General features: G+C 42.5%; 1 protein-coding gene across 1 annotated transcript in view; it reads right to left on the bottom strand.

The window, feature by feature from the left end:
• Positions 1-6,480: 6,480 nt before the first annotated feature.
• The window catches only part of CPNE4 (copine 4), a 621,882-nt gene continuing 615,025 nt past the window's right edge, over positions 6,481-13,337 (bottom strand). Inside the window, exon 16 of the mRNA XM_049870893.1 lies at positions 6,481-6,873. Coding sequence (XP_049726850.1) covers positions 6,739-6,873 — 135 coding nt within the window. The 3' untranslated portion in view covers positions 6,481-6,738. The remainder of the gene's footprint in view (positions 6,874-13,337) is intronic.

Raw genomic sequence — 13,337 nt, 5'->3', positions numbered from 1 at the left:
GCTACTTCTTATCTCCGCAAGGATTCAGGGACCAGAAGGTAAGTCAGGACCATGGGTTCCCTCTGTGGGTAGTGGGGCAGAGGAGAAATGTTTATTCAGTGACTTGCTGCCTCCCTCTCCCTCCGACTCTGCCATCTTTCTTCTCTGCCCATAGCTAAGCTACGTTAGCCAGAACTCTTTGGTTGCAAGGAACAGAGCCCATCTTCAACTGACCTAAGCAAAAGAATCTTTAAACCTTAAACCAAAAATATCCACTTGTCTTCTTAAAACCAGACAGTAGTTTAGCTTATATTCATTTATAATTTTCTGCATTTGTTTGACAGCTGTGCCCCCCTCCCCCCATGAGGCACCCTTGCAAGTACTGCCAGGCCAATCCTTTTCCACAAGTTGCTGTTAAAGAAAAATTAGCATGGTGCTCTTAATACCTGGGGGCAGGGGCAGGCAAACAAACACAGAGGTGCGTGTTACTTGCATAAAAACATGGTATTGTTTTTAGCCAGGGTGTTATCTTCCAGACCAAGTTTCTTGCCCATTATGCTATAAATAATGACTAACACTCACAGACCCCTAACTATCTGCCATCCACCACCCACCTGCCAGTTTGTTGTACCGTGGTAGCTAGTGGGTTCTATGACGTTGGAAGTTATGCTATCAATATTTTAAATATCAGCAGGGTCAGCAGAGCTTTCAGACTAGGAAGAAAGGCCCAGCAACTTACTTCCAAAAATTTATTACCCATTGCCGTTGAGTTGATTCTGATGCATGAACACCCTATAGGATGAAGTAGAACTGCCCCATAGGGTTTCCAAGGAGCAAACTGGAAATTCAAACTGCCGACTTTTTGGTTAGCAGCTGAGCTCTTAACCACTGTGCCACCAAGGTTTCCTTTCAAAAATTATCCAATGAAAATCATTGGAAGGGGTCAATCACTGGAGGAGGGGATTGTGTTTGGCAAAGTGGTGGGTTGGTGAGGGCAGGGAGACCCTCACTGGATTGACACAATATCTGCAACAATAGACTTGAACAAGCTGGTGATTGTGAGGATGACACAGGACTGGGCAACATTTTGTTCTGTTATACATAAGGTTGTCATGAGTCGGAGATGACTCACAGCGGTAATCTGTCTATCTGTCTGTCTATCTACCTGCCTACCTACTTACCTACCTACCTGCCTGCCTATCTATCTTCTATCATCTATCTATCTACAACACCACACATTGAGCTGTACACTTTACAGATAATTGTCTCCTGAAGTGCTCACAAGAACAGTAAGAGGTAGCTAGTACCATCTCCATTTTACAGATGAGGAATCTGCTGGTCAGAGAAGGTAACTAAATTTACCTTCTCTGGGGAATGTGTTTTTGCCTGATACCAAACCTCTCGCTTATAACCACTGTGATGCTGCCTTCTTTAGGATGGTACGGTTAGATCCTTTCTAGAATGGATACATGCACTTCCTGGGATGAACCAGAGATTTCCAGAATGACGGCTCAGCTAAGCTCTTTCTGATCCTGAGGGTATTAAACAAAGAGGCAAAGAACATGATGGTAATTTCTGGGCTGCAGCTACATTTAATGATATTTTTAGTTACTTTCAATTCATTTGCTTCATATTAAACTCTAAATGAATTAGTTTAGATGATGCAATTATTGTCTCAGCCTCACTCAGTCCCTGTGGGTGCGGGTATTTTTAATGTCCTTCACTCTGGCCCACCTGGGTGTGACATTTGGTTCTCTGATTGCTTTCCATGATGCAGGGATTACAATCCCAGCGGATCCCAGTGTTGCCAAGGATTTATCTTTGGGCTGTTAATGAATGTAAGAGGTCCTTTTCAGCATTTTTGTTACTTGGAAAAAATCATTCAATGTGCAAGAGGGAAGAAAAGATCTTCCCTTTGAAATGTAACAAACCTTTAAATTACCTGTGAGAGAAATTCCTTTCTTAGAAACTTCACCGATGATCAGGATAGAGCAATAGTAGGAGAAATGGTGTCTGCTCACCTTTGAGGGAGCCCTGCCAAGTTCAGGTTCTGCTTTCAACTTTACAAAAATGAAAGCTAATGAATATATGTGCATACATGCATAAAAGATAAACAGAGCTGAGATGAAAGGATGCTGCCTGTATTAAAATAAACCATATAGGTGCTTGAATCGATTTTGCCCTCAGAAATTCCTGGGCAAGATGAGAGAAATTATTCGTAATGTCAGAGCTTGAAGCTGTATTTACTTTCTGGGGAAAAGCATTTTTTGTTCCATCAACAAGGTTGCAGTTTCAGGACCCTGTTATCTTCTCAGGAGTCACACAGACAGGAATAGAATTACAGCCTGGTGTTCCTCTGCAAATCCACACTGGGGGTTTAAAATTGGAAACCACTGTAAGTTTAATCAAATGGGAAATGCATACAGAACCTCGGTGTCCCTGAGTAAACTACAAAATTATATCATCCATCCTAAAGACCCAAAAAGATCAGAGTTCCAAGCACAGTTACAAATCCTAGCATTTCTTCAGGGACCCTGGTGGCATAGTGGTTAAGACCTCGGCTGCTAACCGAAAGGTCAGCTGTTGGAATCCACCAGCCGCTCCTTGGAAATCCTGTGGGGTCGTTCTACTCTGTCCCATAGGGTTGCTTTGAGTTGGAATCAACTCGATGGCAATGGGTTTGGCATAACTGCAAAAGGTAGACGAACCTTTACGTTCAGAATATGAAGAAGGCTTGAATGCATTTTGACACTGGCAAAGGGAATGGAATTGTCGAGATAAATGTTCATTATCGTTGACAAATATAAAATTTTATAAATATTTAATACAGCATTACTTTTTTTCTTCTCGTTGTTGTATCATCGGGTCGAATCCAACTCATGGCTACCTTAAAGGACAGCGTAGGGTTTTCTAGGCTGTAATCTTTGCAGGTGCACATCACCAAGTCTTTTCTCCTGTGGAAAAGCTGATGGATCTAACTGCCGACTTTTTGGTTAGCAGCCGAGCTCTTAACCATTGCACCACCAGGCCTCTTTTTCTAGGAGTTATTAAATTAATGATTTACTTAAGGAAAATAACCAGATTTTCCAATTCTCTTGAAACACTGGATCAACTGGATCAACTGGCTGCATTGGGTCCACATTCTTGCATGGACCCTAGAGCTGTGGTGTAGCTGCCCTCTTCTGGACACATTCGTTCCAGTTTCCCTCCATCCTCACCACTTTCCGCTCTTATGTCCCTGTTTAAACCTTGCCTCCTCCTCTGTCATTCCTGTGGCTTGCTCAGCTCCTGGAACCATCTGTGTTTATAATGTCTGACCTATATCATCTACTCGGCATCAAGAGGTCGGGAAGGCCTGGATATATCCTGAGCATCTTCACTGCTCACAAAGGGACGTTGTCATGGATTGAATTGTGTTCCCCCAAAATATCTGTCAACTTGGCTAGGTCATGATTCCCTTGTATGATTGTCTACCATTTTATCTTCTGATGTGATTTCCCTAAATATTGTAAATCCTATCACTATGACATAATAAAATGGATTAGCGGCAGTTATCCTGGTGAGGTCTACAAGATTAGGTAGTGCCTTAAGTCAATCTTTTTTTGGGATATAAAAGAGAGAGGTGGGCAGAGACATAGGAACCTCATACCAGCAAGAAAGCAGCGCCGGGAGCAGAGCGTGTCCTTTGGACCTGAGGTTCCTGCGCTGAGATGCTCCCAGACCAAGGGAAGACCTTCCTCCAGAGCCATCAGAGAGAGAAAGCCTTCCCCTGGAGTTGACACCCTGAATTTGGACTTGTAGCCTACTAGACAGAGAATAAATTTCTCTTTGTTAAAGCCATCCACTTGTGGTATTTCTGTTCTAGCAGCACTGGATGACTAAGACAGATGTTGTACAGCACAAAATGCCAAGAGCTCACGAGAAGCTAAGATCACTAGATGGGACGTATTTTTTTCTGAAATGGGGGCAAAGTTCATGTTTTAAGGCTCACTACTCTCAAATCAAATCTAGTAATTTGCTGTTTAATATGGCTAAGTAGAGGGTTATAGTGCCAGGAGGATAGCTGAAATGGGGATTATATGATGAGTTTGGACTCAGGAGCCAGAGTGTTCTACCCTTTGATAGATGTGTGACTTTGGGCAAGTTACTTAACCTCTCTGTGTCTCAATTCCCTCATCAGCAAAATGAGACTGATAATAACACTCAAAGGACTATTGGGAGGATTAAATGACATAGTCCTTATACTCTCTCATTTCATAAGATAGGGCCTGCACTTAGAACAGTGCCTGGCATACAGTATACCCTCAACAATTGTTAGTTATTTTTATTATTCTTTGAGCTGGGCTTGAGTATTGCTACAAAAAAAGCAGTAAACTGTCTGAAGGTTCTGCTGGACAAACTGGGCTCTGTCCTCACCATTCCGTTCCATAGATTCCAGGGTTCTTGACATGAGTGTAGTAGATCCCAACAGATATTTAAGAATGACATAGTGTAATATCATTTTGATTGACAGCCACAGGTCCTTACTCTTCCTGTTAAATCTACAATGGATTTGAGATTGGTACCAAACCCCCACCCCAAAATCCAAACCCATTGCCATCGAGTCAATTCCAATTCATAGCAACAATATAAGACAGAGAAGAACCGCTCCATAGGGTTTCCAAGGAGTGCCTCATGGGCTTGAACTGCCGACCTTTTGGTTAGCAGCCAAGCTCTTAACCACTACAGCATCAGGGTTCCCTTGAGATTAATAGAGGGCAGATAACAAGTCCATTCATTCATTCCATTATGGTTAGAACAAGCATCTGCGATTTCTGTAGTAGGTTGTTGTTAGGTGCCATTGAGTCGATTTTGAATCATAACAGCCCCACGTGACAGACTAGAACTACCTAATAGGATCTCCTAGGCTGTAATGTCTTTCTTCCATGGAGCCGCTGGGTGGGTTGAAACCGCCAACCTTTCAATTAGCAGCCAAGCACTTAACTGGTGCACCACTGGGGGTTCTTTCTGTAGTGTAGGGTGTAAATATTTTAATTCCTTGTTTGCTAAAGGCAATGGTCCGTATGCTTCAATGGGACCATGACAGAGCTATTCCTAAATCTGTGGCCAGGTCACCTACATGAAATAAATCACCATTAGGAAATCACCTTGAAAAGAGAAACAATATCACGACTCTTAGAAAAAATTCTGTAAGTGCCCAATTTATTCATAAAACAATACAGTTTAAATGTTTATGATTTTTTTCAGTCGTACATTTTTACCATCATTCCCAAAATGTTGTGCATTTGGCTGACATGTATTTGCAAAGTTAGGATCTATAATTATAACTCTGGAAATCATACAAGGCATTTGATTTGCTTGTTCAAACCCACCCCCCTCCCAACAAACACACACACAGGTCTATTATGCCTTGCGATTTATTTCCAATCTCTCTGACCAAAAATAAGTTCCACCTTGTGCTTTTTATGCTTGCAAAACACTTGTCCTTTCCTCTGTGAGAAGATTATGCAAGTGAAACGTTCATTCTTTTGACTTAAGACTGGCTGGCTTACATCAAAATAAAATACCTCCACCCCAAACAATGACTCCAGGTATTTCTGTTGATCTACTCTGCTCTCGGCAGTGACAAAAAGAAGCAAACTGATCAAAGATTGACTTTGTGGACCAGACGTCCGGTAAGCCATTTTGCATAGCCAGTTGCAGTGGACATTGTTGTGGTTCCAATGAAGACGTTTTAGGTTATTCCCAGGGAGTGACATAAAAATGGAACCAACCATAGAGTGTTGAGTGATGCCTCCTTGCAGAGCGCAGGGGCTGGCCACTGAAGGAAGAGGTGTGACTAGATAGCAGTGAGACTGATTTGGGGTGTGTAGCTTCTGGAATCAGTCTCACGGCTTTCTCTTCCCACCTCTGAGACAAACAGGGCTTTTGTGCTACCGGCAGGGACGAGGTGCCATCCTCAAGCAGACTAGGCGCTGCCCTGTTTCAGGTGGTCTCTCTGATCACACCCAAAAGTCTAGCACCTCACTACTCTCAGTGTGATCCAACGAATGCATGGGTATCACCGGGGAGCTTGTTAGAAATGCAGAATCTCAAGGCCCATGCAGACCCACGGCATCAGCATCTGGATTTTAACAAGATCTTCAGGTGAGCTGTGTGCACTGTAAAGCTGGAGGAGCGCTTCAAGATACACTTCAGAAGACTCTCCCTAGGTGAATAAACCTCCTCTTCAATAAAGAGACCATTCTTAGCAGGGAGGGATCAGAGATAACAACTGCTAAAACAGTGTGGGTTTTTGTTTTTTTATTTTAAACATGCAAAATACAGTCCATGCATCTGCCATTTTGAAAAGTCTTTCATTCTGTAGCAGATAAAACCAAATATGTTTTGGCTATCGACATTCAATAAATGTTTCAAAATGCTTTACAATGTAAAGATAATAAGAAATTTAGCAAAATTTCAACAAACCTGTATAAAAAATGGATACAGATAACCATTTTATTTCAAGGCGACATGCTGTACTGTAAAGAGTAGGTTATTGTTATTTGTGTTTCTGTGTAAAAAGTCTTTAACAATACAACAGCTTAACAGATCCAGGCCTTGGGGCTACACATGCAAAAAAATCATTGGTTAGTTAAAAATCACCAAAACGTGCTATTTTTAAATGTGTATGTGTTGCTTGTTTAAGTATGGGAGTAGTAGAAGTATTTAAATATTATACGGAATAGTATTTCAGAACGCTGTAAAAGTGTGTGAAGTTCATGGTGCTAGTGTCCTGGAAGATTCGTACATTTCCGATGAACATTTTGGTTTAATCCCCTTTCCATTGTAATAGTCCACGACTTGGTTTGGGACTTCGGCCAACACAGTCTTTGCCAGGGCAGCAGGAGATGCCTGCAGGAAAGAAGAAACCACCATGACTATAGCGCTTGGCCAAAGGAATCTGACTCAGGCTCGGTCTGAAAGACGAAGAGTTCTGATCTGAGCAGCTAGTTTCATTTATTCATTCATTCAGTGTTTGTTGAGGGTCTACTCTAAGCAAGAATTGTCAGGTTGTTGTAAAACGGGACTTTAATAATCATATTTTTCATGTTTGTCCCAAGACATTAAACTATTCACATCTGAAGGTGGGTAGGAACTGGATGGCTAAATGAATTGTTTTGCTTCTGATTTGCATTCAATTTCAGATACTTATTTATGTTCCAGGCACTGAACTAGGGTATGTGGGGTCTATGGTTCTTGCCATCAGGGAGATTAAATCATGCGAAGGGAGTCTGGTGTGGCCAAAATTAATCTTAATATGAGGCAGAACACGATACATGCTGTGGACCAGCAGCATCATTTCACGTGGGAGTTTAGTGGAAATATTGGACCTTAGACCTATCCCAGAGCTACTGAATCAGAATTTTCACTTTTAACAAGATGTTCTGATGATTTGTATGAATATTGAAATTTGAGAAGCACTGCTCTAGAAAGCCTCAAACACCGTGTGACCCAAGCATAGCAAAGAGAGACTGAGGCATCTCGGAGCAAATTAGACCAGGCTTTCCAAGAGGAGGTGGCATTTGAGCTGGGCATGATTTAAAAGACTAGAGACAGAAACGAAACCAGTCTCAGAGAAGAAACTTGTCTACGGAGCTAACAGCCTATACAAACTATGGCCTCATCTATACTGAGAGAAGAACTAGATGGTGCCTGGCTACAACTACCTACCATTCTGATCAGGGCCACAATAAATGGACCGTGACAGAAAGGGAGAAAAACACAGAACAGAGCTCAAATTCTTAAAAAGTTCAGACCTACTGGACCAGTTGAGGCTAGAGTACTCCCTGAGACTATTGCCCCGGGATACTCTTTAAACCTTGAACTGAAACATCCCCTGAGGTCGCCTTTTAGCAAAATAACAGACTGACACACAAAGTAAAGGGTATTAACCATGAGTATGGTGCTCCATTTAAAAAAAAAAAAAAAAAGAAACATCAATAAGGGACCAAACGGTCAGCAAGTACTCCCAAGCAAAGATGAGAACATAAGGTGGCAGGGAAACAAGAGCACTGGAAACAAAACTACCAGGATGCAACTAAAGAGATTGCTGACTCATCGTGCAAAACGTAACTAATGTCACTGAACAATGTGAGTAGAAATTGTCAAATGGGAACCAGTTTGCTATGTAAACTTTCACTGAAAACACAGTGAAATATTATTAAAAAAAAAAACAGACATAGAGAATGGCGTTTGATCATTCTAGGTACAGTGAGTCATCTAATGGGGCAGAAAGTGTGTGTGTGTGTGTGTGCGCGCGCGTGTGTGTGCTAGGGTTGCAGAATTGGTGGAACATTCAGTTGAGGTCAGGTGACAGAAAACCTTGAATACCATGCTAATGAATTTAGCCTTTTTTAAAATCAGCATTATTGATCCACTCTATGTTTTGGGGGCAGGGGAGAAACAGGACCATGTATGTGATTTATTTATCTTAGGGCCATGTGATTTATGGCGGTGACTGCAGCAGAGGAGAATTGAGGTTAATATCACACCTGGATTCTGGGTCATACAGAGCTGGGTTTAACTCCTGACTGTGGCATTTAGGACTACCCGAATGATCCCTAGAAACCCTGGTGGCGTAGCGGTTAAGTGCTACAGCTGCTAACCAGAAGGTTGGCAGTTCGAATCCACCAGGTGCTCCATGGAAACTCTATGGGGCAGTTCTACTCTGTCCTATAGGGTTGCTATGAGTCGGAAGTGACTCAATGGCAGTGGGTTTGGTTTGTTTTTTTGTGGAATGACCCCTGGGCAGGTAACTTCAATAGTCTGAGTCTCATTAGAGCTATTATTGAAGAGGTTGAAATCCTAAGGCAGAGCGACCAGTTAACATGTGTTTAAGACCTCTCAGGAAAGATCCCAGAGGAAACAGGCCTTGACTAAATGCCTGGTTTCTACTTCTTCTCTTCCCAGGTGGCTTGCCACTTAGCCATTCAACTTTGCTAAGCCTGAATGTTCTGAGGGGCAAAATAGAGAAGAATAACAACCCATTCTACCTCATAGAATTTTTAGGAGGCTCAAAATGAGACATACCTTTTTTTTCTTTTTGAGACATACATTCTTAAAAATAATCTGAAAATACTAGGAAGAGTTTTTGTGAAGTGATGTCTTACATTTTGAAGATGTCATAGCATGTTGAATATTTGACTTTATGATTAATTGTTCAGGACTGTGTTAGACCATGGTCTGTGTGTACACCATGGCAGACAGAAAAGTCAACCCCACCCTTGCTTCCTGGCCATCTCTCCTAGAAAGGTTGGAGGGCCAAATATTTGATTTCTCAGCTGCCTTTGCATCTGGGGTGGCCATGTGAGACATAAATGGAAGTTTTCTGAGGGAATATTCTTGGAATGCTTTTATTTCCTGGTAAAATGGGACAGACATGGCTCTCTTTCTCTTTCCCCTTTCCTTCTCCTTTGAATGAGAACATGATCCTGAAGCTATAGCAGCCATCTTATTTCATGAGGGAATGGCAGAGGGAATCACAGAGTGCTGGCCCTGATAGGGCTGAATCACTGAAAGAAAGAAAGAAAAAAAAAGCCAGCAGCTGCCAGCTCCTAACTACTAGTTACATGAGAAAAATATGTTCCTATTTATGTCACCCAGGATTTCTCAATTGGCTCTATTGGCCTTTAGGGCCAGGAAGTTCTTTGTGTGGGGACTGTCCTGTGTATTGTAGGATGTTTAGTGGCATCCCTGGCCTCTGCTTATTAGATGGGAATAGCAACCCTTCAGCTGTTACCATCAAAAATGTCTCCAAACATTGCTAAATGTCCTCTGGAGAGAAAAATTCCTCCTAGCTTAGAACCACTCATGTAAGCCACTGTAAAGTGAGTTTGTTGTTAAAAAAAAAAAAAAAAGCCAAAAAATATCCTAACCACTGTTGTCCAATAGGACATGAGAATTTCTATATCTGCACTATCCAATACAGTAAGTTATTAGCAACATGCAATCACGGAGCCCTTGAATTATAGCTAGTGTGATGGAGGAATTGAATTTTTAATTTTATTTAATTTTAAAGAACTTAAATTTAAATAGCCATAAGTGGCTAGCGGCTACCATAATGGACAGCGTAGTTCCTAAGTAATTCTCTCAGCCCCTTGCATCTCTGTCCTGGTGGTTGTGGTGAGCAAATAGGGCTTGTGGGGGCATTAGCTGGTTGGGAAAAGGCCAAAAATATGAAAGCAGCTGGTTATAACGGTAATAATAGCTACATTTTTTTAACCACCTACATGAGCACTGTGCTAAGCTTTATATAGACATCACCTTTAATCCACTAATGTGTGTATCATGAGTCTCATTTCACAAATGAAAGTGCCATAGCACAGAGAGGTTAAAAACTTGCTCAGAGACACATAGCTTTGAGCCTGTGTCCCATCTGCTTCAAAGCTCTGAGTTATGAAAGCTCTGAGTTTCTGCAGAGCAGAAAAAGAAGAGCTGATTCATGGGTTACTGGCTCGTATGAAATATCAGCTCTTCACCTTCCCTTTCTGATTAATTGCTTATTGAATTCAGAGTAGATTAGTTTGGATAACAAAATGGTTTTCAAAATCTAATTTGAAATCCATGAAGATAACATGCATGAATGTGCTCCCGGCCTTGGTCATCCACAGAGCAGCTGGAGACCCTGTGGAGTGCAGAGGCTGAATTGGGCCTGCTCGTGACACTCCCCAGTGGCTGATGACCCTCAACTCCTGCTCACCAAGGCTCTGTATTTTCTCTAACCCCCAGCTCAAGCCGAAAAGCTTTCCTTGTGGCCATTTCTCTCTGCTCTGAAATCCTGTAGAACACTTCAGCTCTTCTCAACCACTTCCAGATTGCTTAGCATGATTTTTCTGAGACCTGTGTCCCAACTATGCAAATCTTCTGATAACTTCCTTGGGGCCTAGACAAAAGGCTTTATAATCTCGCAGTGGTCCCAGTGCCTGGCATGTGCCTTGCACATAGCAGGCACTTGGTGAACATTTGGAGATGAGGAAGAGGCCTGGGGTAGATGTTGTAGCCTTGTTAGGCTTAGTGACACTGCTTTAGCATATGTAAACATGGGTGTGTGTGTGTATGCTGGGGTTAGAAAGGACGGTTTGGAAAGTTTATGACTCTCTTAACATTCACCCAGGCAATGTTATGGGTGGTGGTGAGTGATGTGGTTACCTCTACTTTCTCACTGACAAGTGGAGCAGGACATCATAAACTGTAAGAATACCTCTCCCCTGTACCTGAGGTATCATGCACGTATCCATCTTCATTTATGAACATAATGGCACCAAATTTAGCTTACTCTAGCACATTCCCCCAACCTCAACATCGGCTCCAGGAAATAAGTTAACTTGGTCCTTCCTTTTACAGAATACTATTTCTTTGTGACTCCCCTTTTTGCTGTCCATATGCAAATGACTTGAGAACATGGAGAGTTACTTCCATTTAATGAGTGCTTTCATTTGGAAACCCCCTCCTTGGGAATGCTGAAGATGGAATATGCTGCCCACACTCACGACCCCCAGGAGCGTGTGGGGGAGCGTGGTTATGGCTGCGCTTCCTTGGAAACTCCCTCTGCACTCAACTCTGGAGCCAGGGACTTTCTGTGCCTTTCATCATTCTAATTACATGCATCCCTCCTTAAAAGGAAAATCATAATTGTGCGGTGGTGCAGTTATGAACAAAACCTCATCATTCAAGGAGCCCTAGAGTGTGTACTTCCCTATAAGGTCCTGGCAGGTCACGAAATCTAGGGTTCAGCTGAGGCCATGGTGCTGGAGATTTATCTGAATGCTCACTTTAAAGCCCGTCCCAAGAAGGTGGTGACACAAACAGCACTTTACAATTTATGCCTAAGCCTCTGACATGAGGACTGCTGCTTGCCTATACTAAATAACGATCCAGCCATCCTTCCACTCCTGTGCTAACCTTCCCCAGTGTAGTTGGGGTCCCAGCTTGAGCCCAAACTGGGATTCAGATGTGATGAAACTAGCTCTGAAGAATGTCAGGAATTAATTTAAATGAGGGTTTTTGGCTGGAGGAGAAAGGCTTTTCCAAATAAGCATCAGAAAGAAAGGGCTTGGGGTGGACGGCCTGGTGCCTGTCCCTTCCTCTCCCTCACCTGAGCCCCATGGAGGGAAGGGCTGCAGTGGAAGGCAAAAAGAGATTCCAGCAGGAATCTTTTGAGATGTGGGGACACAGATTTCTACTTTACTGGCCCAGGTCATGAAGGGTACTCACAGCATGGAGGGGAGGGGATTCTATTTTCAAGGGGACTGCAGAGCAGCTTTAGGGCACTGAGGGCTCTGGAGGTTCCTTCCTGTTGGGGCAGCTTACGTTTAGTTAGCAGCTACTGGGAGTGGAATTGTTGGCACCAACAGTAGTGCTGAGGGCAGGACCTCAGAGGGTAGCAGGAGCCATGTGAAAGCTCCACTCTTAGGCTACTTCCAATAGGTGCACTGTTATAGATTGAATTGCGTCCCCCAAAATATATGTTGAGGTTGTGACCCATGTGCCCATGAATGTGGTTCTGTTTGGAAATACGGCTTTTCTTTTGTTATGCTAATAAGGCCATACCAGAGCAGGGTCGGTCCTAAACCTAATCACTCCTGCTCCTGAGTGGTGCCTTATAAAGGGGCAGAACAGACAGGGAGAGACATACACACAGGGAGAAGCTAGACGTCATTTGAGGACCTGTCTACAAGGCAAGGAACACCAAGGAATAACTGACAGGTTTTTTTTTTTTTTTTTTTTTAATAGAAGCTGAGATAAAGAAGGAACCTTCCGTAGAACCATTGCCTTGAATTTGGACTTTTAACCTCTAAAGCTCTGAGGAAATACATTTCTGTTCTTTAAAGCTGCCCACTTGTGGTCTTTTTTGTTATGGTAGCACTAGCAAACTAAGACAGGCATGGGACAGAAAACATAGAGGACTGTCTGTGACCACCCACGTTACCCTCAAGGCCTCCCATACACACAGTGGTGTGACTCTGAAGGGTACTTCAGGGCCACCACTAGTCCATATGGAGCATTTGTACAAATTAGAAAAGGTACCCTACATGTGCATGGTTTTGTGGAAATTTGAAAGATGTCTCTTTCTTCATGGGATTAATAATTGTCCAAAATTTGGAAATGTGGAAAAATTATTACTGAGTACCTTTCCAATGTCACAGTAGAGCATTGTCTAATGGGCCTGCTTTAGAATATCAAGGGAATATAACATTGCTAGACTTACTATTTATTGTTAATTAAAGACCAAGCCTATAGTCAGATGTTAACTCATAGAAAATTGATAAGATGCAAATGACTTCTGTCCAATAAAAAAGAGAAGGTAATCCAAAGAT

The sequence above is a fragment of the Elephas maximus genome, chromosome 27 (genome assembly GCF_024166365.1).
Source record: "Elephas maximus indicus isolate mEleMax1 chromosome 27, mEleMax1 primary haplotype, whole genome shotgun sequence".
NCBI lineage: Eukaryota > Metazoa > Chordata > Mammalia > Proboscidea > Elephantidae > Elephas > Elephas maximus.
This window is presented reverse-complemented; position numbering and strand designations above follow the sequence as displayed.